At 42.8% G+C, this 27,856-nt stretch overlaps 1 protein-coding gene across 6 annotated transcripts in view; it reads right to left on the bottom strand.

The window, feature by feature from the left end:
- LOC310924527 (homeobox protein cut-like 1) overlaps positions 1-27,856 on the bottom strand; it is a 58,694-nt gene that overhangs the window by 6,132 nt on the left and 24,706 nt on the right. Inside the window, exons 3-22 of one of the 6 annotated variants that reach the window (XM_083886294.1) lie at positions 27,414-27,461; positions 23,540-23,618; positions 20,778-20,915; positions 19,037-19,160; positions 16,599-16,675; positions 16,199-16,265; positions 11,960-12,008; positions 10,474-10,578; positions 9,855-10,043; positions 9,641-9,699; positions 9,435-9,477; positions 9,222-9,321; positions 7,182-7,982; positions 6,401-6,484; positions 5,797-5,898; positions 5,138-5,676; positions 4,914-5,055; positions 3,991-4,281; positions 3,640-3,828; positions 290-554 (exon numbers count right to left, since the gene is read on the bottom strand). In XM_083886294.1, coding sequence (XP_083742420.1) covers positions 290-554; positions 3,640-3,828; positions 3,991-4,281; positions 4,914-5,055; positions 5,138-5,676; positions 5,797-5,898; positions 6,401-6,484; positions 7,182-7,982; positions 9,222-9,321; positions 9,435-9,477; positions 9,641-9,699; positions 9,855-10,043; positions 10,474-10,578; positions 11,960-12,008; positions 16,199-16,265; positions 16,599-16,675; positions 19,037-19,160; positions 20,778-20,915; positions 23,540-23,618; positions 27,414-27,461 — 3,491 coding nt within the window. The remainder of the gene's footprint in view (positions 1-289; positions 555-3,639; positions 3,829-3,990; positions 4,282-4,913; positions 5,056-5,137; positions 5,677-5,796; positions 5,899-6,400; positions 6,485-7,181; positions 7,983-9,221; positions 9,322-9,434; positions 9,478-9,640; positions 9,700-9,854; positions 10,044-10,473; positions 10,579-11,959; positions 12,009-16,198; positions 16,266-16,598; positions 16,676-19,036; positions 19,161-20,777; positions 20,916-23,539; positions 23,619-27,413; positions 27,462-27,856) is intronic. The other 5 variants (XM_083886295.1, XM_083886296.1, XM_083886297.1 and 2 more) reach the window with 5 other exon arrangements.

Genomic DNA, 27,856 nt, shown 5'->3' with positions numbered 1-27,856 from the left:
TTCTCTCAGTACAAAATATTTACAAATACTTTTTTATATATATATATATACATAAAATGTACACACACATATATATAGATACACATATATATATAAATACATATGTATATATATATATATACACATACATATATACATATAAACATATCTATATAACAAGTAGAACAAAATAAACACAATTTAACATGAAAATTATTTTCATGTTAAATTTGATTTATTTTATTTAAAAATAAATAACACTGACAGCAATAGCTCAATACTGAAGTGCCTCTTTCATCCCTGTGCTGACCTGTAATTATGAAACCAGTTGATGACAGTACTGGTCTTCAGATTTAGCTGGGAGGCCAGCTCCTCGATGGTTTTAGGAGAGGGGTAGGGTTTCTGCTGGTAAGCCCTTTTTAGGGCCTCCTTCTCCTCAGGGCCCAACACCACCCTGGGTTTCTTCAGATGCTGCTGTCCCGGACTCTGGGAGCCCTGCATGTAATCTGTCGCCACCAAGCCCCCGTCCACAGAATGGCTGTCACTCAGGGAGCTCAGTCGCCTCTTCATGTAGGCTGTAGTGACAGAAAAAAGAGAGAGGTCAGCATTATGATTCCACACAAAAATCATGAAAACATCATGAAACAATATCGAGACTGCATTATGTCTCCTTGAAAGACAACATTACTTTGTTCTTTTCTATGTACCAAAGTGTTTTTAGGTTTATTATAACTGACAAGACAGATGTCATTCCAGAAAGCAAAATTCTGAAAAGGCCACTCAGTTTGCCACACTCTCCCATCCTGAATCTGTGTCCAGATCATCGTCAACATTTAGTCATTTCTTCCTTGAGTCATAAATCCTGATCCTGTTCTTTAGGATTTATGCTGCGCGCACACATACACACACACACACACACACACACACACACACACACACACACACACACACACACACACACACACACACACACACACACACACACACACACACACACACACACAGACAAATGCAGCCATAACCTCCTTTGCAGAGGTAATAATGGGTTAAGTACTGACTTGTAAATTAAATTAATAATAAGCTGCAGCCCTAGGCTTATCTATATTATTCAAATATGTTCAAACATTGAGCATTTATGGTGATGTAGAATGGGAGATTTCCTATCAGCATAGAACATACATGTATTTTCCTGCTGGGCTCAGTGTTAATACTTAACGATAATAACAACAACAATAATAATAATAAAATAAGGTGATCATTTGCGGATATTCCGTGTCTGACAAGTGCACCCAACTTGAAAATGTTGGATACCTTTTTGTGACACTGTTCTGAATACCTCTCTACAGTAGCACCACCAATCGCCACTAGGGGGTGCCGTTACATTAAAAAAAATGAAACAACCATTATTATCTCTACCATTTTAAAGCAAACAAGGAGCACCATTCCCTCTGGGTACCAGCAGCTGAAAATGAACAGCTCATGGCAGCTTTGCTTAAGGTTGACATTTTCTCAACCCCAGTGCATGCTGCCAGATATATTAGCATAGCAGGGTTAACTCCTCAGAGCAAGGTTAGCACAACTGTGAAGCTTGTTTGCTGCCTGGCAGGCTTGTACCCTCAAGGGTGAGAGGTCAAATATGGTTACTTTGGAGTGGGTCCATGTCTTTCCTTTGGGCCTTGCTGCTGGACAGGTCTATTCTCTGTTGCTATTTGAATGCATTACTTAGGGGTCAATAATCTAAAACGAAGTGGAAGGGACAGTAACCCTTTTCATTTAGCCCCCAAACACGGTGTAAGGTCAGTTTTGTTTTTTGCCCTTCTTGTGTTTAGTTCAAGATATCAGCAGTTTAAACTGATCCTGGAAGCTTGTGCCAACTGGCAGGTTCAAATATGCATCTACAGAGAGAGAGAGAGAGCGAGCGAGCGCTTCAAACAGACAGCAAAGACCGACTCGCATGCACACAGAGGAGGTGTCAACTCAAACACTTCTTATTCACTTTGAATACAGCAGCGTTAAGTATTGACAAACTGCACTGTGGGTCTGTTGCTTCTCCTTTAGTTGACAAATGTTCAACTTTTAAGTGGCAGTCAATCGAAACACAGTATGCAATAGGGCAAAGACTAACAATTGTGTTTCTGTTTATTCAGAATAAACAATATTAACTTTATTAACAGGAACAACAAATAGGGAAGACAGCTACTTAATAACAAGCCTTATTAAATAGCTAGGTTGAATACGTTATTATAATTGGTCAATAGTGACATTCAATGGCCTCTTATTTCTATAAACAGATTGTTATTATCTGTAATGCACTGGAGAGCCTCGATCTCGTCCAGTCAAGCCACAATGGAATATTATTTTAATTATTAAATTAAACTTATGTGGAGAGAGGCAGACAGTGTAACCTTTCATGCTTTTAGGTCAAAGACCTGTCTCGAGGAACACAGAGGAGGGTTATAGCCCAACTCACATGAACCCAGCTTTTTGCTGGCATTACTCATTGTTTACCTGCTGTGATTTTTTTTTATTCTACCTTCTCGCTGCAATGCAATATCTCCTGGATGAGCCCCCAGTGTAAATAAATGAAAATCAATTTACTTTGAGGACATCCTGTCAATCAATCTATCCTGTATGTTGCCAACAATGCTAGCATTTTTCACAGTTTAAACCCCGCGGAAGTTAACTGACTATTTTACTAAAAGGATGCAATGCAATGCAATAACCTTTTAAATCAATACTTTGTTCCTAAGCTGTGTAATAAGCAGGATAACATGCTGTGAGGTGGGCAATGTTGTCATATAATCCCCCTTTTCTTTCCATTCTTCTTCTAGCTGTGTTTCCATAATGGTACAGTTCAGATTTGTACAGTACAGTGCAGTTTGACCGAGAACCTTTACTTGGTAGGCTGGGTTGTGGGTGCGTCAGCGAGATATGTAGCTTGACAGTTCTTTTGGTACTATTCCTACTATTTTGGTACTAAAAAAAACTCCACGTCAAGGAATTCTAATCAACGATGTCGTCAATTATTTGTTGCAGCCTTCTTATGCAAATATTCCAACACCAGGTTGTTGGACATCACATCACCATCACTTTAGCAATGTTAGCAACGCTTACTCTGTAGTCAGCCATGACAAACAGTGTCCTGCTAACCTCGGCCACAAAGCGCCAGGCCGCACCAACGTCAGACATTAAAGCGACGCATATGTGTGAATCCATTGCACAGCGTCACTCACTTTGTGCAAAAAAAAAAGCATCATACACAAAACGATGGTGATAGAGTGGGCTTTGGGCCAACAAATGATAGAAATATGAGCATATAGACACTGATGATTATGATGATGAAGAGGAATGCTGATGACTGTGAGTAAGCAGGCCCCCGGCGGTCCCCTAGCTGTCACATCTAATACAGTACACGATGTCTGTGGTCCTGATTGGTACTGACATCACACCAAGATGATTGTGATCTGCACAACATGCTCTGCTGTCCTGCACAAAGGATATTGTGTGTGCAGATGTGCATGTGTAATTCAAGGGCCGCTTCATTTTAAATGTATTTTAAATTTACATGAGGAATTTATTATTGTTATAATTATTTCTGAAGGCATGTTGCACCATATGGAGAATGCACTTATTTCTCTCGAGTGATCACGGTGAACACACCTTTCTTTTCCAGGCGTTTCATGTCCATGAGTTTCTCCACACTGTGTGGGTCCTGGAGCCACAGCTGCATGCGGACAAAGGGCTCCCTGCCCTTCAGACTGAGCTTGTGCCAAGGTTTGGGCCTGGCCAGCAGGTCTGAGACAGAACCCTGAGTCAGACCCAGGATAGTCTCCCCAAACAGACGCTGGCCTGGTTAGGATCAAGAGAGGGGGAAATTAAATTGTTATTTCAGTGAACTGCTTCAATGGCTGGATTCATCAATGGGAAGGGGGAAGAAGAAAGAGCAAAGCAACTGCACAGACAGCAGTCAAACAGAGCAGAAAAGAGTAAATATAACTCTTTATTTCTTACCAAGGTTATTATCAGTCAGCACCTCCTTAACCTTCTTGGTGATAGCATAAGTGTCAAGCTCAGGGGACATTGCAACCAGCTCCTGGATACTGAGACCAGAGTGACCAGGTAGGGGCAGCGGGGTGCCAGGCTGAGACTCCCCACCAGAGGGATCATCAGACGGAGGTTTGACACTGGAGGACTGTGAGGCCAGTGGATCCCCAGAGAGACCATTGACAGACTCTTCAGTTGAACTAAGGGGCGACTCTGGAGCGGGGCTGCAGCTTGCTGATGTCTTGGGAGTACCCTCTGCTTGAGCAGAACAGACAGGGTGAGAAATTTCACACAGGTAAGACAAAAAAAAAATCAGTTTCATCTTCTCTTCCTGCTGGGCTTGGGAGGGACTTCAGTCAAACTACATCAACTAATTTAGTCCTTGTTAAACAAACAGCAAAAGTGCTTAAGTTTTCATTTTGAAGCTTTTTTGGCTTTCTACTCAGATTCCTTCATCTCCCTGCCTCTGTCTGTGTAGCACTGCTGTGCAGCACAGCAGGCTGGAAGAGAGCAGTCACGAGGAGCTGTCAGTGTACATTAGCTGCTGTTTACACCCCCAGAGAGAACGAGAGACACACACACATGCACACACACACACACAGAGCTGCCATCTGGTGTTGCAATACTAACTTGTCTATGACATGACAAACCAGCAGCTTGCTGGCTGACACTGCTACAGCACTGGGGATGGGGGGATGGTAGGAGGAGAAGAGGGGGTGGGGGTAGCGGGGTGAGTTAGAGTGGAGGACGAGAGAGGTGGCTGGAATGAGTGACAGACTGACAGTAACAACTAGCCACAAGCTCTAATCAGAGCCTTGCTGTGGCACAAGGAACCTGGTTATGTGAATCCATACAGTCTGTGCTAGTATGTTTGTATGTGATTTGTTTACCTTGGTTCTGAACAGGCTGGAGGTTCGTGTTTTGTCCCTGGTCTCCATTGAGCCACGGTTGCAAGCGGAGGTATGGCTCTCTGCTCCTCTGGTTCAACTTGTTCCACGGTTTGTGCCGGGACAGACTGTCACTCAATATTCCCTAAAACACAGCAGGAGAATGGCTTAGACATGCTAAAACAGAGTCATAAAAAAACAACACAGATTATTCTCCTGCCACTCACCTCTTTGGAGTCCTCCTGGTTGAAGTTCTCCTCCCCTATCTGGTTGGATATGGTTCTGCGGGGATCTGTGTGCATGTTGCTCCACCATTGCTCTCTCCAGTAACCCACGCCCCCAGAACTTCCAGAGCGGCCTGAACTCTCCGAGCTGCGGCCCAGCCTGAGAGCCCCGTCAGTGGACATGTCAATCCCTGAAGAAGCTCTGCCCTCTCTCTTCACGTTACAGCTGAAGTCGAGGATGGGAGACGGGGATGAGGGCGAGGACAAGAGGGAGCTCGGAGGCTTCTTGAGGGAGAGAGCCAGAGGGTTGTAAGGAGGTAGAGGGGCAGTGAGCGGAGAGTTCAGGAGATCCCGTGATATAGAGGAGGAAGACGAAGCTTTGAGGATGGGCTCCAGTGCTGCCTGCTGGGCCTCCATCTCTCTGCGTGCTTGCTCTAGGATGGAGCGGATGGCCTCATCTGATCCACTGCCCCCTCCACTTCCAATGCCACCCCCACCCCCTCCTTTCAGTCCTGCATATGAGGTTTGAGCATGAGACAAGTCTGCAGAGAGAGTAGAAAAAGGCCGTCATGAGAGACTCTGACAAACACTTGCAGCCACAATGCATCATACTCAATGCTTTGACTCCTCTGGAGATGACCAAAAAAAAAATGAGGACTCACCAGCTTTCTGCACCTGCAGCTCTCTTTTCGCCTGCTCCAGAATGGACTTGATTGCCTCATCTGAACCCGCCTCTGGAGTGCGGACACGTGCAGTAATGTTACCTGGAAATAAAGGAAGAGGGAATGGAAAAAAAAACAAAAAACTTGTAAGATTAAAAGCAGATAACCAACTATAGAGCTGGTAAAGAGAACAATAACAAGGCCTATAAGGACGTCATATAATTACACCATAGCACAGCACAACGAACAACATTCCCACCACTGAGCTACAAGGCAACTACACTGGAGGGTTTGTCATAATTTCTCTAGTCCCTTTGGAGTTCCCACATGCACACGTGCTACAGGGTTCTTGGAGTAAATGCTCCCCACAGAATAACAACTACTAATAAAATCCCTAAATACACATGCTGGCTTTTCCTTTGACGCAAGTCACTGGAACTGTGTGGTTGCCTTAAAGGCACATTTGTATCTGTATGCCAGCCTGCATATTAATAAAAGCAAACACACACACACGCACATACACACCATAGATACAATTCACTCCAACACAAACATGCCACACAGACAGAACGTGCTACAATCTCTGTGTGTGAAAGGGACAGACCTGTGTGTGAAGCTGTATCAGAGAGGGCTCTCCGCTTCGGAACATCCTGAAACATTCGGCTAAGCTGGGGCTGGCCTGAGCCCTCTGTTAAGAACAATATACCACACACTATGTTACAGCACTTGTGTGTTTTTTCTTTTCTTTTATAGCTAGACTATATGGTGCCCTATAATGATCTGCAAAATATGTCGATACTTCCATCCAATGCACATCATAGTGCCATAAATGCATTGATGTGTACTATCTAAAGGCCTTGGGAACAAAAATCTATCTCTATGAGAACTACTCTACACTTCACAGACAGACTAGAATATGGATAAATCATTTAATAATATATATTAAGCTTTATTTTCAACACGGAATGTCTGTATTTTTTTTGCACCACTGAGGCCAGCCTTCAATCAGAAATCTCCTGATGCGTTAAAAAAAGCAGGCCCAAGCTAATCGAATCTACCTGTAGTTAACAGTACCCCTGCCTTCCTCCTAGTTCACGGCGATCAATATTATTGATGTGTGAAAGGTTTCTGTATTGACCACAATTGCTTGCAGAGGCTCTTGGGATAAGTATATGACGAGGAACTCGCTCAAAACACACAGGTGTGGCACAGGATGGGAGTTCAGAAAAGAGAAATGAAAATAAAAAGGTAGTCCATATTGACAAGCTAATCAATGTGCTCAGTGCAGGGCTGTAACACGCATACCAAGCACGCAAGACACACACATGCAAGACAAGTGTACACAAGCTCACACACACACACAAGCCCACACACAACAGGCTCACCTCTCTGTCGTCCCTGGATGCTGCGCAGTGCGAGGATGTTCTGCTCATCAGCGAGAAATTGCCTCATCTTGTGGAAGGGCTCCTTCCCCCGGATGGTTAGCTTGTTCCATGGCTTGGGTCGGGCCAGAATCTCGCTGACCGAACCCTGGGACAGTCCCAGCACATAGTGGCCAAACACACGCTGGCCAATGTTGTGCTTGATCAGTTGCTCTTTCACCTGTCGGGCAATCTCTGCCGTGTCCATGTCCTCCCCATCCAACACACTCCCTGTGGTGGCGTCAGAGTGGCTCGGTGACGGGGAGGGGGCGCTGCCAGCAGTGCTGCTCCCATTAACAGGGGCTATGTCTGGGCTGGCTGGAGGTGGCTGGGGGCTGCTGGCTGCTAGAGGGATGGAAGCTGACCCAGAGCCAGGGGTGGAGGTAGGGATGGAGCTGAGGGTTGGAGTGAAGGGGGTGAACAGTAGAGCCCCACTGGGGATTCCAGATGACTCCTGCAAGGCTTTAGAGTAGAAGGTCTGGAGCAGCTGCCGCTGAATCAGGGAGTTCAAAGCCATCTTACCACCCACCAGAGGGAACATAGGGGAGTAGAAGTCCTGTCCAATGCCTGTAGGAGTGAAAGGGTGTGTTTCACCACCGCTGGTGGTGGTGGCAGAGTTGTGGGGGTCCGTGTGAGAGCGAGACATTGGGAGCTGGGAGGAGGAAGAAAAAGAGAGAGGGGGAGGAGGGGGCGAGGAAGAGGGATCGCTGGGCACGGTCTCCTCCTTCATTGTAGACTCTTCTGTCCCTTTTCGCCCAGCTGACCCTACAAGAAAGGTCAAACACACCATGCATTATGGGGGAGTCAACAAAAAAGGGGTTCCAAAAGAGAGAGAAAAAAAAACAAAAGTTATCTTAATCAAGTCTTTTACAAATTAGTGAACTTTGTTTCCTTTTTTGCCAACCCCCCCAGACAAGGTGCCCATGCATTTGTGATTTCAACCTTTCTTGTAAGCCACAGCCTGGAAGGAAAAAAGGACAAACAAAACAATTGACACTGTGCCACTTAGGCAGATTAGCTTGGACCAGGACTCAGTCCCCCTCTCTCTCTCTTTCTTTCTCTCTCTTTCTCTCGCAGGCAAAGAGAAAGTAATTGGAGAGAGTAAAATAATGTCTTGAGATCACCATGAGAGTCCTCTTCCACGGTGCTGGAGTGTGTTCTTAAGCACCAATTTATTCCATTATGCCGTACTATAGATTTTAGTCCATCAAAGTACATATGATCAAACAATGTCAACAACAAAAAACACATGCATGAACCACAACAGAGACTGTGAAGACCTGCTGACTGAAGGACTAAAAGCCGTATTTCTCTTCATAATTCACAGTCAGACATTACATTTTTACATTCACCAAAAAATATAAAGACATTAACTATTTTTATGGAGTATTGTGACCACAATCCATCTTGATGGTAAGTGCTGGGAGATATATTATTTTAATGCATAAGCACAGAGACTCAACATGATTAAGTTAGACAGTAAGCTCCCTTTACTGTGAATGTTAATCAATTCAAAGCTATTCAGCTATGCAAGCCCAAAGCAATGACATTTCAAAACCATAAACACTGTTGCAGAGGGCAAGGTGTCCTCGTTTTGTGTACTGCAACTTTGTTACTGTTCAGGTTGACTTCTTGCTGTTGTATTTATAGACACCAGTGATGCACCACAAAGCAACAACATTTTTGGAATATCATACACTTTTGCATTTCTTATACATATTGGCAACCCAATATTGCAAATCATTCAAAAAAACAAAAACAAACAAAGATTTTTTTTTTAAGTATTCTCAGAGAAAAAGAACAACATACTAAATGTATAATAGTACATAGAGTATGTATGCACTCCCCTCATAGCATCCATGTAAGACCCTACCTGTAGCTGCGCTCTCTCACCTAAGGTCACATGACTGTCGGGGCTTCTGTGACAAATCTAAGTGAAGGTTTTTGTCGCGACAGTGTTGATGAACCACACCCTTATTAACTTACTTATTTGGACAGACTTACCGCTGAGCTCAGTGTTAGCGATGCGCAGAGCCGCGCTCTCAGATTGAAGACTACGGTTCCTCTCCAGTAACAGCACCTCCAGAGGTTTGGATGAGTCCTGCTGGAACATTAATCAAAGTTGTGTTTTTCAAAACAACTTGACTTCAGCTTCCCATTTACATGGCTATGGTTTTGTTCTATGAGTAACTTGTACAGACTGTAAGTCACTTTTACCTGAACAGAGTCAGATGATCCAAACTCCATAGACTTGAGGATGCTGAAAAGACACATAAATGTCCAATTTGAATCATCATCATAATAAGAATAATCATATGGACACTCGACTGTGTTATAAATCTGAAATCATTTTTAATCTTACAAGACAGACAGACAAAAGCATGGATTACATAAGTATACAATTATGTAGGTGGTCGCCTCACCTCAGCTCCTTCTTCACCTCCTCATAATCAGCTTGTTTCTGCAGTTTTTCCTCAAGTTCCTGCAAATGATTAGAGATGAGATGAAATACCATTAAATAAAATGAATACAGACAGTCTTGGGATGTTTTCACATGTTTTAATGAAAAAACTAAAATAGACTAATTAAACCCCCATCAAACCCCCCAAAAAACACTCCAGTGTGTTCTGTTTGTACCTTGAGAATGGTAGTCTTGCTGCTGAGCTGCTGCTCTAGCTGTGAGATCTGGGAGCTGGTGGTCTCTCTAAGTTTGGTCAGGCTGGCCTGCAGTCTCTGGACGTCCTCCACCAGCTGGGCAGTCTCCCTTTCTTTGGCTCTGAGCTCCGCCTCCAGACTTGAGTGGGATGCCACCTCCTCCACCTGTTCCTAAAGGACAAATAGGACAAGAGTTTTGAGTAATGATCAAACAGCTATGAAACAATTTACAAAAACGGAACCTGATGCACTGAAAGGCACAGTAGTATAAGTAGTATTAGTAAACCAGACAGAAGCTCATCTACACACTGAAATATATGTCATCAAAGTGAATCAAGTCTAACCTCTGCAGTCTACTGTGGTGATCCAATAATCAGTGAATCAATACACAATCACTGATTGGAAAAACAATAATTTCATCAACAAATCAATGCATTATTGGTGATTACAAAGCTTGAACTCTGAACCCGGTGACTACAAAGATACAATAAATTAATCTTTAATCAGCCACACATTCCTTGCATTAAAAAGGCCAAGCTGATCTTTAGCCTTCCAATAGCATTTCTATCAGCCGACCAATGAATCAGTGTGGCAGGGTTACCGTGTCGGGGTCAGCTTTGGCCGGACTGCTGAGCTGCTGGGATTGGTTACCCAAGGACAATTGCTCTCGAAGTGAATCCGCCTCTCTCTGAGCTGCTTCTGCTCGCTGTAAGGAAAAAAGTAGAAATGTTATAATTAAGTCTACTACACTAAAAAAAACATCCTCAATCAAATGGAAAAACCCAACAGTAATGGATGCAGACAAAGAGGATATACAGTTGTCGTGCCCTGGTTGTATTTTTGGCAGTAATTTCATTAACTTTGGAGGATTGTATTGAGAATTGTATTAATACAAATAAATGTTTAATGTTGTTTTTTTCCATAAAAACATATACTGCCTATTCCCCTACAGTGGTCAAGCAAAAGGTCCACCATTAACAATTCTATACCAAGGCTTAAAAGAGGGGCAGGAGAACGCAAAGTTAAGTGTAGGAGAACAAGCAGAGTGGATTTATCTTTAGTTTTAAAAGACAAATTAGTCCTGAGAATTTAGACATCAGCCACTGCCTTGTATTTCTGTAAAAAACTCCAGTGTGGAATCATCTGCAGCGCTGGCCAACTTGACATCATTAGGAGTTACAGGAGTCAGATTCCACTGTATTCGTAATTGCAACCATATTGAGAGTTGTTATTGACTGGGTGGGAGTTGGACATACCAGTCACAAAATAGAAAAATCAGGTTTTCCATTCTCCTAATAAAAGTGCATTTAAAAAAAAGTCTCAGACTGAGCTAGAGGCCATGTTGTCATCCTCTGTAAATATCAAATCAGAAGTGTGAACAGTGTGTGTGTGTGTGTGTTTCTGTGTAGCATTATGGTCGGAGTGGTAGCCTTTAGGCTAATATTAACATTACATGTCTATGTCACCCCTTTAACCACAAATCATACTCTTGGGCTAATAATGAAAGTTAACAACAATGACATTAACAGATACCACAGAAATATTTACAACACTGGGTGCAGAGGGTGCACCGGGGGCTTATTTCAGCTGGACGGCTTTAGTTAGGTGTGTTATAAACATGTAAAAACACTGGGGATAATTAGTTGTCATATATTTAGAACAAGATCAAATGTGGCCTGGATTGAAGACATAAATCTTTCAAGAAAAATATAGTTTAGAGAAAAACGATAAATAACTGCCACCAGAGATAAATAGTGCCCTTGTTTGGGACTATTTTGAGCAGTGCGTTTGATTTAACTCATTTGGAGCTCCAGTGAAAACGATAATGTTCAACCATAATGGAGGAATGTGTCACACAGTGCATCAGTGAGGCTCATGAGGTGATTTATGGTACAGTGGAGCTTCATGATTGAGGAATAATGTATGAATCACTGGTTGTTTTTTATTCCTTTAACATTATTTAATGGGGAAAAAATACAGAATGGAACTAGATCCTGCACACGTGGCATACATACTTTATTCTTAATAACATTGGTGGAGCTTTATGTTATGAACAAATGTACAGTAAGTATTCTGAGCCACTTTACCTGATTTGCTCTTTCCAGGTCTGTCATCACCATCTCAATCTCATCAGCCCTGAAAGAGATATTTAGTTTTACTGCAGAGGAACAGGCAGCAGAGCAGCGTCACAGTGCATCGAGAGTGACTCAACGAAACATAGCTTGAAAACGAAAACAAGGAATGGATAAATGGATAGATGATTCTCCGAGAGAATATTCAACTGTGAAATTGTTCAGAGAACACACATTTTAGAGAATGCCAGTGCAGTGTCCATTAAGCTACTGTCTAAATGTCACCTTAATCCATTGATTGTGAACTCCATAACCCAAACAGCTTGTATGTGTGCGTGCATACATGTATTTAAGTGTGCGTGTGTCAATGTGTGTGGGTGTGCACATGTAAGCCCCTAAACCCAAGGCACACTAAAACAGAGGGATTACATTAATAGAGCTCTAAGTCCTAATACAGCAGACTAATCTGCTATGAAGCTGTGTGATTGTGTCTGACTAATGGTCTGGATGGAGGCCACGGTTCACCTCTCACTTGCTAGAGGTCAGACAGCAAAAAAAATGTGCCTATCATCCACCTCTGGTTGAAGTTTTGGGAAAAACAGTTTAATAACCCCGTTTCTTGATTAATGTGAATACCGATCAATTCCATGCATACAAAGACAAATGTGGAAGAAACTCTCAAACACACAATAAACATATCAATATTTTTGCGCCTATATAGATTTTGTTCAGTTCCAATATTGGGAAAAAAAATTATTTTCAGAGAAGTGTAACGATGATTTTAGACACTAGTCACTGATAAGAATACGAGGGTGGCACTGAGTGCAAAGATGTGAGCTCCCATGTGCACTGCTGTGTCCATTAAGACCTTTTGATTTCATGGCATTCTTTTGATAATGAACTCAATAACCCACGAGGCCTTTGTGTTTGTGTGTCACAGTATGAGAAACAGTGTTATATCCCATAGGCTTGGGTTCTACTGATTTGAATGTGTTTAACAAAACAGACACAGTTGATATTAGGTCAACGTTGTGCCACAGGCAATGCAGCAGAAAGAGTCAGATGTGGGTGGGAGAGCTTTTCACTCTCCGTTTTTATTCTTTCCCCAACAGTTAAAAGGATCTAGTATGCATTTAAGCAACATAATAGTACACTACCTCACCGGCTTTTATCCTGTCTTAAGCTATAGTGTGCCGGACCCATGTGCATGCACAACTGTGCTCACGCACGCACGCACACACAAATGTAAGGTCAGAAAGGCTCGTAATGGAGACTGTTTATGGGTAGTAATGCAACCCAAATACACCACCATTCCTGCTCCAAATGTGATCATTTAATCAAAGTACAGATGCACAAAGTCTTCTTAAATAACCTTTGGATTTGGCTTTATTTGGGAATTATAAATGAGGCAGAGGGCCAAAGCAGATAACAGGGAAGGGATTTTCTGCATGTCCTGATACAGTCAGTCAGTCAGTCAGTCGCTGGGCAGTACAGGAACTGTCCATGGGTGGCCAATGCACCCAGTGGAATGACTTCAAACACTAAATCGTGAAGGAAGGGTCCTTCATAAGGTTTGAGCAAACTTATCTACAAGGCTCTCTACAGCAGCCACAGGGAGGAGCTATAGAGTAGACGCGCTGCTTCACTGGAAAAAGCACAGAGGCACACAAAATCACATACTTTCACGCACACATTTGTATCATGAAAGCTAATGGGTGCACCCAGTGTCATCAGTGAGTAGTGTAGGACCTCTGCTAAAAAAAATGCCCAGAGCCTCTAAGCTCCAAATGTACTTCCTCCATCTCAGGCAGGGCCTTTTCATCTCTTATCATCTTCTCTCTTTTGCTCCTCACTCAACTGCATTTCTCTTCAACCCTTTGCCTGCTTCTATCCTTTACCCCCTACCTGAACCCTTCCTATTGCCCTCCTTTCATCTGCTTTTCCTTCCACCTCCTCTCTCATCTTTTGCCCTCTCTTCCTCGGCCTCTGTCCTCAGTGCCAGCAGGATATTCCCCTGATTTAGATTTTCATTTCTCTCCTCTATCACAGTCTTATCCCCTCTTCCTCGCTGTAGCCTTCAGCCCCTGGCTCACTTTTTGCCCTCAAGCTTTCATCACTCCATTCCCTTTCTTTTCTTGGCTTTCTCCACATTGCATTTTCACAGCGTGTTACCTTGGGGATTTCAAGGAGGCTTAAAAAGAAGCTAGTGTGTCAGAGTGTCTCTATCGGTGTCTGTTTGTTGCGTGCCATTTAGTGTTTGTGTTGTACATGAGACGGACACAGGAGTAGCAAAGCCCATCGACTGTTGCCTAATTATCAGCATTAGCATTGCTCCCAAAATGGTATCAAGTGTTTATACGTAGAGAGCTGAACACACACACATACACAGCATCCTGTGGGGCTTCAGATCAATATATCATTAATCTTTTACAGGGACTAAACGGGTAAAACGCGGCCAGTCAGACCCTCACAGCAGCAGCACAGAGAGGGGGCTATGCTACATCTGCAGGCCTGCCTCCTGCTGATGATCACACACTTCGGGCACTGCAACATCGACCAAATTCTCAGGCAGTGTGTGTATGTCAGTGTGTGTGTGTGTGTTAGTGTGTATTTTTAAAAGACAGATTACCCAAATGCAGCAAGAGGATGGGGGGATTTGTCACGCAATGTCCTCCTTAGTGAGATTTTAGAGCAAGCGAGTGTGTGTGTGAGAGTGTTTATGGAGGGGGGGGGGGGGGGGGGAGCATGATATGGATGGCGTTTTTGTGTTTTGTAGAGCCCAAAATATATGCAGTAAAAGGGTTAAAATTTGTGTTCAGCCAAACACTGGCGATTTGCTCAGCCAAGCAGTAAACGGGGGGAAGGACTCCAAGGACTGGGAGGGTGCAGGGTTAGAGAGGGTTTGTGTGTGCTTTAAAGCGTTGCATTAAAATTTCAGATCACAGCACGCCACATAGTCAAGGACCCTGACTGCCTTAGGCTCATGAGTGAGCGAATGAGTGTGTGTGTGTGTATCTGTACGTGTTTGTGTGTATGGGAATGTGGGTGGGCATGTGTTTATTAGCTTCTGTAAGCAAATGGGGGCCTACCATATCTTTTCAAAATGTGTTTTCTCCTGACATAAAAGGAGTAGACAAGGAAGGGAAAAAGGAAGTGTAAAGAAATGAGAGAAAGAAGGAGCAGCAGAGCTAAAGGACAAAAAATTAGGGGGGGGGGGGGGGTTGATGGGGTCTGAAGGACTATGAAACCTATTGATTATAACCATTCCACTGCATGTAATATCTTCCTGTGACCAGTCCTCCAAGTCCCACATATGGACAGTACAGGAGATAAAAGATAAGAGCGTGGGAGTGAGGGAGGTAGAAAATGGAGAAAAAAAAGTGTTGTGAGGATGAGAGCAGAGGGATCAATCTGTTTTTAACAGCCAATCAATTTAACAACTCTGTTAATGGAGACAGAGCGAGGGCATGGTAAATGGGGTAGGGGGAAAAAAACCTTGAAAGCCAAGTTGACACTGAGTCTTACTTTTGAGTATGGAGTGCGTGCAGGATGTCTTTGATCATCTTGCATAAAAAAAAGCTCATATTTCAGCGAACGAGCAATTTGCTCCAGAAGTACACAAATTACCAATAAAACACAAAGACGGGCTTTGTTCCTCTCAGAATTTAAACTTTATGAATGTGGTTCGGAGGCTTGAGTGCTGGTTCTGGTTCACGTTAGCAACCCTGAGGGAAAGAGGAGTGAGAATGTCATAAAGTGCCACTTCACAGTGAGGAGTGGTGACATGGAAAAGCTTCTGTTCTTGTCCTCGCCACTACTGTAAGATCAATAATGATAGATGCCCACAGCTCGAGTAATTGAAGCAACATTATCTTTCAGGTCCTTTTAGAAACCTTTGTGGCTTTAAGTCTGAGATCTCACAGCGGCTCTCTGCGGCCTCCTCCCACAGACTTGTCCGTAATGAATCCACGAGAATTTAATAAATAAATATATTCTCTATTTGGTGCTTAACTGTAGCTGCCGAACACATTACAATCCCTGCCAGTATTTACAGTGCACGGGTAGTGCTGGGATTTGGAGGCTGCTGAGCGTGGTGGGAGACAATCCAGCTGTTGGGGAGAGAAGGGGGAGTTTCCAGGCAACAATATTCGCTAAACAGGATGATTATATCAGCAACAGACTATAGAGAAGCCAAAGGGGAAAAGTCACCCACAAACACACACACACACACACACAGATCAGCAAGGCACGTACTTTGCAGTGGACTCCTCATCGTACTTGGTCTTCAAATCAAAGAGCTCGGCCTGAGTTGTTTCAAGTGCTGTAAAGACGAGGAGAGAGAAGGTTGTCAATGTGACCGCTACAAGTCAATATGGTGTGTTATCTAAGTCTCAAAAATACTTTTAGACAGTTAAGTTACTGTGTTTGTTTTGTTATGTTTATGTTTTGTCATGATTGCAACTGTGAGTGATTAAACCAGATGAAATAGATCAAGTTTCTAAGTGTTCTTAATCAATAAGGATTAGTGGTGTTTGAAATACTTGTGATCTCCAATAACATCTTCAGAGGCTCGGAGACGCTCGAGACAGGAAGCTGCCATTTTTGAGCTTGTGAAAACATGACACAGGTCTGTTAGCGGTGACTAGGCCAGTACCTGTTTGTAGGGACTGGGACTTGTTTTCAGCCTCTTTCAACCTTGAGGACATGGAGTCCTGGTTCTCCTGGAGTTTCCTACAAAGGCAAACAGAAGGCGAGAAAGAGAGGAGGGAGCAGAAAGTCACAGTTAAGAGATACTGAGTCAGTAAATCCTGGTTTCACACTTTGTGGCAACTGCAACTATTCTCTAGTTTTCCCACCATTTTCTGAAGTGTTTTCCCCCACTAAAATCCTCCCAACACAACCCACTCCTCATTAAGCAGCCCTATTAGGCAGGAATGTCTGGCCACTGGGGCACACTGCACCCGGGGGGAGGGAGGGGAGGGAGTGAGGGAGGGAGGGAGGGAGGGAGGGAGGAAGGAAAAGAGGAGGGGGGGTGTGACAGAAACCACATGGATAAAATAGATTCATTCTTAGCATATAAAAAGTTGGGCTCAGCTGAGAAATTACCACTGTGTGTAAAAACATCAATAATCTCGCACAAAGATGGTCTTTATAGCACTCTTTGATGCCCCCCTTCTCCAGCAATCTGTCTCCCCTGTCATCTCTATTTTTCTGCCCTCTACTTCATCCTTTCATCTCTCTCCTTCCCTCACTCCTTGCAGTATAAAATGTATCAAAGGTGCCATCCATTTACTGCCCCTCTCAGACACAGGAAGTCAGCCCTCTGCAGACAGGAAGGGGCCTATAAAACACTGACGTACAGGAAATACAGTTGGACAATTGATCCTCTACTCTGTGTCTGAAAGGAGCAATGAGCTTAAACAACTTTGCACAGCAAACGACATGACTGACACGAGGGCAACTATGAATGCTGTAATGTGAATGTAATACACACAAATGTCATGAATTAACTTAAAAACTTTGGGGGTGTTAATGACTGGCAGATTGAAGCTGTGAGCCTTTTTTAATTGCTTTGTACTTGATAACCGAATAATCAATGATTAATCAATTACTAAATTAGTGTATTGTATTATCATTATCAGACAAACATTAGGCATCAAAAGTAGTATTCAAACAAAGAGATTGCACACAGAATTAAAAATACAATAACACTATAGATTAGGGAACACATATTCACCATTAACTAGGTGCTTACTAACAATTCATGTCGTAATAGAGGTAGAATAAGATTATGTTTAATTCATGATTATTAATAAGGACTAGTATGCTACTTATATATGTTAGTAAGCACATAGTTAATGGTGAATATGTGTTCCCTAATCTAAAGTGTTACCAAAAATACTTTTAACCGATTAGTCAAATGTGAAAAACTGATTTTTTTGCATTACCTATTTAGTGTTTTTCTCTTCTTTTTAAATATAGTTTTATTAATTTAAGAACACACCAGGACTTCCAACCATTACAGAGTGTATCAACATGGTTTATAAGCTGTAAATGTGGTGTACTGAATTTAATCTGCTGCCTCAGAGTCTTTTGGTTGAGAGGTGTTGATAACTTTCCACTTCCTCCCCAGGATTCTTTGAGTTATTACATGTCCATCAGGGCCTTGAACTCCTGCAGTAAAGTATCCCCCAGGGTTGTACCAGTGAATTATATGAATGTGCACATTTTTTTCTTTCTTTCTTTGTGCATTTAAATCGAAATAGGAGTACATACTGTACTTATTCAAGGAGACTACATTCAAATGACTTCTTCACTTACTCTTCCAAAAACTAAACTGATGCTAGCTTCATGTGAAAATGTGAATTGAGCAGCTTCATATTAGCTGAATCTAAGAAAGAAAAAGCACCTAATTGTGTACTAAAGTTGCCTCCGTCTTAGGCATTTAGTTTAATTGTCTTTATGTTGGATGTGGTCTTCCCTGGACAATATCAGAGTGGGGATACTAGCCTTTGTAAGAGGCAATATGTCATTTCAGTTGTCAGGGTTGTTTTTTAATATTACTAAAATAGCTGGCAGCAGTTTTAAGCTTATTTACTGCTGCCACTGGCTTCCTGTGCATTTGAAAACAACACACTCAAAAATGTCTATGAAAAGGAAGTGATCTATTAAATCAAAGTGAAGTCATTCCACAAAATAAAGAATAAAAGAAGCCTACGTATAATTTTTGTCATTATATTCTGAACAAAATGGCTGCTATATATCGTAAACAACAGATAGCCTGACTTGTTGATTCCAACTAAAGCAAGAATGGCCGAGCACCCACACGACCAAAATGCTGCCATTGTCGTAGGTTATTTTTCATTTCTGCATTTATCTGCAAAGGACGGTAACATCTGTGCATAAGCAACACTTTTCTGATCCAACTGATGCATGGGAAGAAAAAGGCTAAGGACTATTAAATGAGAGGAAATGAAGTCATGAATAGCATTTCATAATAAAGTTTTTTTAGTTTTTTTTTTTAAACCTTACACCTATCATTCAAACCAAACATTTGCTCAAACAGACATTAGGGGTGCACGACAGTTTTACCTCTCCTTCTCTGCATAGTCATTGTGTAGCTGGAGCTGCTTCTCTTGGGCAAGGTTCTCAGCTTGATTCTTGAGAGACTGCTCGTACTCACGGATCTTCTCCTTCAAGGCCTTAATGGTCACCTCTGGAAGAGATTAACAGCAGAATGACAAGTAGTGAGGGAGCAGAAAGGAAGAATAATAAAAAAAAAACAAGCAGCTTGCAACATACAGTATATAGGAGAAGAGGCTATAAGGGTTTCCTAGATGTGATAAATGGCAGTGATGACGATAATGCTGTGGTTGGGGCAGTTGACCTCTGCCTAAGGAACAGCGTTTTCATTTCCTGCATTCTTCCTCTGTCAGCACAGACGAAGGCCCTGGCCCCTACGGCTCCTGCCCTAATCTTTACATCCAGGACTGGTGTAAAATATTCAATGTTCACCAACTTTAGATATTCTGTATTCATTAGGACTGCATTAGTGCTGAAACCCCATAGCCTGCTGACGGCTGAGCTTCGTATGGGGCAGCCTGAAATAAATCTAACACATAACTGGAGTAATAAATGGATCTGTGTGTGTGTGTGTTTCTCAGAGAAAGATATAAGTGAGTGAGACAATGATGAAGAGCATTTTGCTGCTCGCTGCCTTTGACTGAGGGCTCTTAGCACTTTGTGTGTATGTGTGTGTGTGTGATTTAAACTCCAGTCTCACTGCTCTGACACATAATCAATAGAGGAGAGTCCCCTCAGAGCCCTCTTACCCCTTTACTGCTTAACTGAACTTTAAACATTTAGGTTGCGGGGATCAATGGCCCCTGCACTCTTTGTATGTGTGTGTGTGTAAGTGTGCGGGTGGGTCCGCGTGTGCGTGTATGTGTGTGTATTTAACAGGAGTGGGAGTTCCACGGTGTGTTTTGGGGTTTAAATATCCCCCATCTATTGAAGCTGGAAGGAGGGATAAAGGATGAGGGAACAGGAAAATCAATGGCAAAATGGAACCCTGCCGCTATCGAGCTGTTCCAATTAACTCTCACTGAGGAAAGGGGGATTCCAAAACATTCCCTGCTCGCTCACTCACTCCTCCTTTTCAACTGAAATTAGACCACTTTTATTATGGCTTCTCACTCATCTCTCCGCCTTTGTCAGTTTTTCCATCATTCTTTACCCTGAGGTAGCCAGTAGTTTTTTTTATTCATGACATTGTGCTTCATGTTTTTCCCCCCTAAAAACCTTTTTGAAAATGCAAAACCTTGTAAAATTGTTTGAGTTTTTGAAAAATTTATAAGGCATTGAATTATGTTCAAATATAGCCAGTTCCTTTAAAAAAAGGCTTTTTATGTTTTTCTAAGCTTCTCTTTGCACTATACTATATATCAACATGGAGGTTAGGCTTCCAAAAAACTTTGCTGCCTCTTTTCACATGAATATATAAGAATATGTTCAGAAACTGAAAATTATTTGTCATATTGTTTCATATGTTTTCAGTCAGTTACAATTGAACAATTCACTTTCAAACTTTAACATTTTTACTCAACACCTCCATACAAGTTTTACACGTTCACTGCAAGTCACTCTGTATTTATTATGCAATTGTTTTTATGAAAGTCACAAGGGTGTAAGTAAATGATAAGAAGTGCCTGATATGGCACTGACGTATTAAAATGATTTAACTGTGATCATCTCTGATTAAATGTGCAGCCTTCATCCAAGCCTTTCTCAAAGGCCCAAAGTATAAACCGTAAAAAATGTGTCCCACTCTAACCTTGGTTTTTGACCTCTGCAAACTCTTTGTTGTAGTCCTCCAGTGTCTCTCGAAGTTTGGTGTTCTCCGTCTCAATGTCGTGCATCCTCTGGAGCTTCAGCTGCAGCTGCTGAGCCAGCTCCAGCACAGGTACAGGATCTGGCAGACAAGAGACAACACACACGACGTTAACACACAGTGTAGAGATTACGCACCGGAGGGCTGCGAGGTGGCATAGCGAGCTCGGAATAACTACACTCAAGGCCCTGCGAGAGCGAGCGTTTGCCCTGGTGAAGTGTCCTTGAGCAAGGCAATGAATCTCTAAGCGCTCCAGGAGAGCTGCTCCGGAGCACACCATGACCTTTGATCTCCCTGTGGAGAATTAATGGTTACAGCAAAAAAATATCACAGTTACTGGCATTACTGTGATAAGATGTAAGCAGAGAAGTGATTTAGCCAAGGTTGACTCTCTGCAGGACTAATCATCACAGATTAACAAATAAATACAACTGTGTATAACTCGATTTTGTATTGTGATGGTTCAACTGTGATTTACTTTTCATCCTTAAGCTTAAACTGAGTGATATATTTCTTGAGACTATAATTTACAAGAAAGAAAAGTGTAACTGTGATAAAATCAGCATTAAGCATTTAATATATGTGGTTCTTACGTTTCTATTATTCATTCTTTTTCACTCGGGTCATCAGTTCAGAGTGGTCTTGTGTTTGCCATTCTTGAGACTCAACATCAAAGTCAAAATCTCTTTCCTTACACATACACACCTTCACCATGACCCCTATTTGAATAATGGCTAATATATTATTACTGAATCTTCATCATATTTAAATACTGATATCAACTTCAAAGAAAATCCAGTATCAGTCATGTTTTACATTAGATACAAGCAACGACTTACTAGCTTCACTGATTAGAAGAGAACAAAGATTTGCCATTCCATATCCATAACTCTTTAAAACACACGTAAGGTTGTGTTTTGCTTTCACATTCTGTCAACTACACAGCATGCATTAAGGCAACTGAACGATACACTATCAGCCGTTGTATCAACACAGACTGTTCTTGGCTTAATGCGATAAACTTTGGTTTTTGTATGGGAGAAAAACTAAATGGGTCAGCTGCTGACACAGCAAGAGATTTGCATAAGAGAGACTGACAGAAACATAGATGACACATTAACAACAGAGATTACCCGGCTATGATCAGTTTTAGTGGGGTTTTTTTATTATTCCACTCAAAAGAGGAAAAAAAAAAAAGAGCAACACTGATGGACTAAGTGTAGCCGTAAAACAATGGAAGTGCTAAATAAAAGATTAAAGAAACAGAGACAGGAGGAAGAAAGACAACTTTCTGGAGGCATTTTACCAACATTTCTGAACACACAGCGGGGTTAACTGTCAGTGTGATGAAGAGAACCCTGTCAGTCAGGCCAATCACATCTGATTGGTGCTCATGGGTGGCAGACTGGTGACAGGCAGCCAAGAGACGCAGGCGATCCTCATCAGCATGCCAGCTAAAAGAGCAGTTTGAGTGTGCGTGTTTATGTGTGTGTGTGTGTTGTACAGATAAGAGGAACTGACAGCTTACAGCTGGGGGTAAGGGCTGTGTGTGTCTGTGTGTAGATACTCATGCATGTGTGTGTGTGTGTGTGTGTGTGTGTGTGTGTGTGTGTGTGTGTGTGTGTTTCTCGTGTCTGACGCAGTTAGATATCTTAACTATGATAATGAGAGATCAGCAGAGAACGATTGGGGAATTTCATGCTGATTTTGTGCTGTCAAGGTGACACACCATGCAGGGCTAAGCGCTGACACATACAGAGACACATACACCTTGTCACAAACACAAGGGCGCACTTACATAGACTCATATAATGTAAATATACAGAGTAAAAACAAACACTAAAGGAGGAGGAAACGGCAAACACAGACTCCTATCTGCCTCTGTGCCCTTGAAAATCTAATTTCTCTCTCTCAAAACTTTGTCCTCAGAAATAGGCACCTCTCCAAATCAAAAGTACGGCTTGTTAAAAGCACAGAGCAGTTGGACTTGTAGGCGACTGCTGCTGAACACTCTTGCCAGACACCTTTAATCTAAAGCAGAGCACACACTGGGCTGACTAACCAGACCTTCAGCTGATAGAAGACAGGACAAAACACACTGTTTCCTCTTTCAAGACTGCTGCATTAGTCAGGCTGGTCTGTGTCTGTGAGCGTGTGTGCATCAGGCATTACATCATTGTCTCGCTGCAAGTTAAGAATAGCCCCGTCAGAGCTGGCGCTGACTTATTGGGAGCAGTACAATCCAAAGATATTACTGTAGGTCTATCCATGTGGGAATATGATGACCTCCTTACGCTATAGATGAACTCAAGTCCTATTCCTACACAGCCCCTCCACAGCTCCCATGAAGCTGAAAATCTCCTCGCAACACCCGGTAACTGCATTTCCTCCCTCAAACTCTGTGCGTTGAATGTGATCGCTAATGTGTGCACTTTGCAGCAGCCAATCATGGGCGCGCTTGTCATCCATATCAGGACGCGCCTTCTGTTAAGATCCTCTAAAGGCTAAAGCAGGGGAGATGATTTCGCGGGGACATAGTGAGGCGTTGCACATGCCTGGATGCACACTGTACAAGCACCAGAGGGACAGTGTGATCCTTTTTCTCTTTTTGATGCTGATTGCACAGATGAAGGTATCTGTAAACCACATTTATGGACTCAAACAGAAACGCATACATACAGCAGTTTCAATAAACACAGTCCTACCTGGGACATCGATTATTTTCTTATAAACGTTCAAGAAGGCGGCCTCTGCTTCTTTACTTCTCTTACTCAAGGCATCGATCTGGGAAAAAGAGAAAACAAAGTAACGGTTAATTGTCATGCACACCAACCTCAAATCAATGTCACATGCACAGACTCCAAAAGGCAGACCCATCAATTTCACAGTAAGAGTCGTCTACATATCTGTCTATCCTCACTATGCATTGGTATGTTGCATGCAATCATGACTGTCTTGACAGTGGCCGTGTTGGTGTTTCCTTCCCGTGAAGTAAGTTCAGCTGTTCAGCTGATGACGGATGCATTTCGTTTGCTGCATGCCCGTGTCTGTCTGTCCTCAAGTAAGTGTGTCTTAGTCCACTAGTGTGTGTGTGCGTGTGTGTGTTCGTTTCCCCTCCAGCACGCTGACATCATTAAACAGCTGGCTCAGTCTTTCCAGCCACAGCAGGGGTAGATTATTCAGTCAGCTCTTAGCAGCAATACAGTGTGGATCCATTACTGATGCAGCCATTAACATGAGAGGGCACGGCATGCATTCCATCACCGATAATATTGAAATGGACAGCATTAGAACAGATCCATAAGAGATTAATTCTAAAATCACACTGAAGGAACTTTTACAGTTGTCAACACTGAAACACAAGGCAAAAAAAGATCTACCACAGTCTCTGTGTCACTCTTCAATATGAGAAGCAGACAGAGTAGGCGAAAACACATCTGAAATCAAATCTAAATCGAGGGAAACAGATGCCAAATAAAGACATTCAGATGGTGCTACTGTACTGGGCAGAGCTACAGCTGACTCCTCTGGCTCATGCACTCAGACTAAACAGCCTTGTGTTTCTTGTCCAACTCCTCCAGCGCATTCTCTGAGAGAAAGGGAATAAAGACAAAAGCCTATATAAGTCCAAATATAAAGTCTTCACATTCCCAGCCAAGCCAGTAGTGTAGTTGATGGGTGGTTTAGGGGTTCTTGCCACTGTAAACAGAGCGAGCTACATGTAATACTGCCTGGGCTCCTATGGGAACCTAATAAATCTCTTCACATGGCTTTGATTCATCTCTAGTTTTTTAGCCGCAAAACATCTGGCCCCGAGTTGGCTGGTGCCAGCAACTACTACCCCCCCCCCTTTTTTTTATATTGCTCCCATTCTCTCTTTTGAATTCTGCCTCTTGTCACTTTAATGTTTTCTGACTCATAGTTTTTTCTTTCCTTCAATCATTTTCAGTGTCAGTCTTTCTCACATGTTTCTCTGCCAAACAATCATGTCTCTCTCTGGCATGCACACTTCTCCTGTCTTGCTCTTTTTCTTTCTGTTTTTCCCTCTCTCTCACCCACATGCATTACTATCTAACTACTATATCTCACATCACACAGCATCATGTAGCTTACCCTCATCATGTGCTATGTGACACTGAGTGATCGGATCCTGCAAGGCCAGTACTGGGAGATTACCGGAGTACTAATACCACTCTCACACACATACACACACACACACAACATCAAACCTGTTCATCATATACAAGAGTATGCGAGCTTCACAGTAGCACAGCATTATCTCATGATAAAAAAAATCACACACACACACACGCACACAAACCAATGCAAAAAATGATCTGCTGATGGCAATGAAGGAAGCCAGCTGCGTGACTGTACAATGACTGGGCCAAGGTCAGTGGTACAGCAGCTTTATATAGCCCGACAAGGGAGGCAGGAAATAGACATTTAATGTAGGACACACCCTACAGTTAGAGGCAGGTTAACTGCAGGACCAGAGCCATTAGAAGACCACCCAGGATTTGCAAATGCAATCCTGCTGTTCTAAACTTCAGCTCTTTCAACCAACCCCAATGACATCTGCTATTACATGCTCCCCTGCCCCCACCCACCCCACACACGCACACCAAGCCAAACAAATGAAGTGACACAAATGATACCTCACCAGTTATCAGTAGGTTACTGATGAGAAGTGCTTGCTATTGCAAAAGGTATCCCTGACACATCCACATCCACAAACACATATGTACATACGTCAGCAGCTTGTGCCATCATCACTCAGCACTGCCTTGCTCCCATATCTAACCCATAGTGTGTGAAGGGCATCAGGCTGACCTGCGCGTGTGCATGCATGTGCATGTGTGTGGGTGTGTGTGTTTGTGTGTGTGTGGGCCCCAGTGGAGTCTGATAAGGGGAGGCTATGGGAAGCAGAGACTGAAGCCTTGGATAATGGAAAAGCTTATCAGATCGATGGACCAACAAGGAACACTGAACATGCAATACTCGCACACACACACATAACCGGTTTACCAAACTGAGGCCTTGTGAAAACAGTACTGTTATTGGTAATAATGATGACCCAAGGGCATCCACCTTTCAATGCCAAAGATTAAACAAAGTATTAAGACCTTCAAGTTCCTAGGTTAAAACTTTTTATTGTTCTTGCTGGTTTCCACATTCACTTAGTAAAGATTCAAGCTCCTGGGTAAAACGTTTAAGGTTGAATTACTGTGGGACTTCAACAGGAAGACCCTCTGGTTTCTGGTGCTGTCTTGTCCTTGATCAAAGCATCGAGGGGTAAGCAAACAAAGCCAGGCTAAAATTACACATTCTCAGAGCTACTCGTGTTGTGGCATGCAAGCGCACAGAATAGTCGACTGATTGATGGGCTGCTCTAAGACTGGCGCGGGTGTACAGTATTATCTCAATAATCATAAGATAATGTCTTTCTCAGTTCCGCGACCACCCACTAAGCGCCTCAGCATGTTCTGGTGTGCACGCCGTCGAGGTGTGTCAACATGAGGATGGTGGAAACAGCTGACAAAGCCCCAATTATACAGCTGCTGTTTCTATTCTCTAAATAGACTGTGGATCATCAGCAGAACATGGTGGAACCACTATGAATTACAGCATTTTTACACAACCACTGGCTGTGGTTGCTGCACCAACAGAAGAATATGGAAAATAACCCAGTGTTAAACTGTAATATTCTATGGCCAGTAGCAAAGCAGCACTGTCACCATCTACTGAGATGATTTTGTTTGTGCTCGTTGTGTGCGTTTCCATGTGTGTGCTAAAGAAAAAGGTACCACTGGGCTAAATGTCCACCCACTCCAATCCCAAATAATGCCCGAGTCTAAACTGGCCTCTTCCACTCCTACCCTCTGACTTTCACATATGGGAGTGAACTGGAAATGCATGGCTGCCAGTAAGGAGGAGCCATGATGGAAATAGGCCAAAATGATGGAAGAGATAGAGGAACAGTGGGAGTATGATATAGCACACACACGCACACACACACACACATACATACAAAAGTCACCTCTTATAAGTCAAGGCACATAAAAACTTCAGGTACAACATTAAAGTGAAAGAAAACGAATGTTCCACATTAAACAAAAACGGCTCATGATTCACTTGATCGACAAACAACAGCTAACCCCAACGAATCATGCAGACGAAGTCTGAGGAAATAGCATTTGGTGAGTTGTGACAGGCTAGAGCCGGGGTTTGTGGTGCCTTTTTTTTTTTGCAGGATGCAATTTAAACACACCCTCAGGCTGCAGGACTTCATGAATAGGACAGAAAATCAAGAGCAGAGCAGAGTGAAGAAAAGATGTAGAGGAAAGAGGGGAAATGAGATAGTGGCAGGAGAGTAAGGGATGATGAGGAGAAGGGAGGAGGGAACGGAATGAGAGAGAAGAGGTGACAATTCAAGAGGAATGATGAAAGTGGGGGGGGGGGGGGGGTGCACTGAGACAAGTCAATGAATGTCAAATGGGCTTCATAAAACACATTGTCTCAAGACATGTACCGTGTGTTTATCACTATGTCAATATAAACGATCAATGACACACTCACCTCTCCTTGGAAGCTCTTGAGCAAGGGGGCAACCTGTTTCCGGAAATCCTATAAAATAAAGAGAAGAGGAGATAAGTCAGTCTAAAAGAAAAAAAATCAACTAATCCATTTTAGTGCAAACAAAACACAGAGCTCTTCACAAGCTTAGTATGTTTTATATGGATGCATCATCAATGATTATTGTAAAGAAAACTCACTCGTCCTACTAATGGCCATTCTTGTCACTGCCAATTGATAGTGTGGTGCGTGAGTGAGCGGTGAATGTGACGGAAACGGGCCAGGTTTGTACCCTGAGGTGCTCTTGTGGACTGCACTTCTCATAAGAACAGGTGCAGCACCAGCCAGGGGCACCGTCAGTGTGTGAGAGATAGAGAGTCGATGAGTCACAGTGTAGGACTACAGTTGATGCAAATCGACTTAGTGCAGCAACTTTTTACAATGAA

Source organism: Microchirus variegatus, assembly GCF_963457635.1.
Source record: "Microchirus variegatus genome assembly, chromosome: 3".
Lineage (NCBI taxonomy): Eukaryota > Metazoa > Chordata > Actinopteri > Pleuronectiformes > Soleidae > Microchirus > Microchirus variegatus.
The sequence above is the reverse complement of the archived record's forward strand: the minus strand, read 5'-3'. Positions and strand labels throughout refer to the sequence as shown.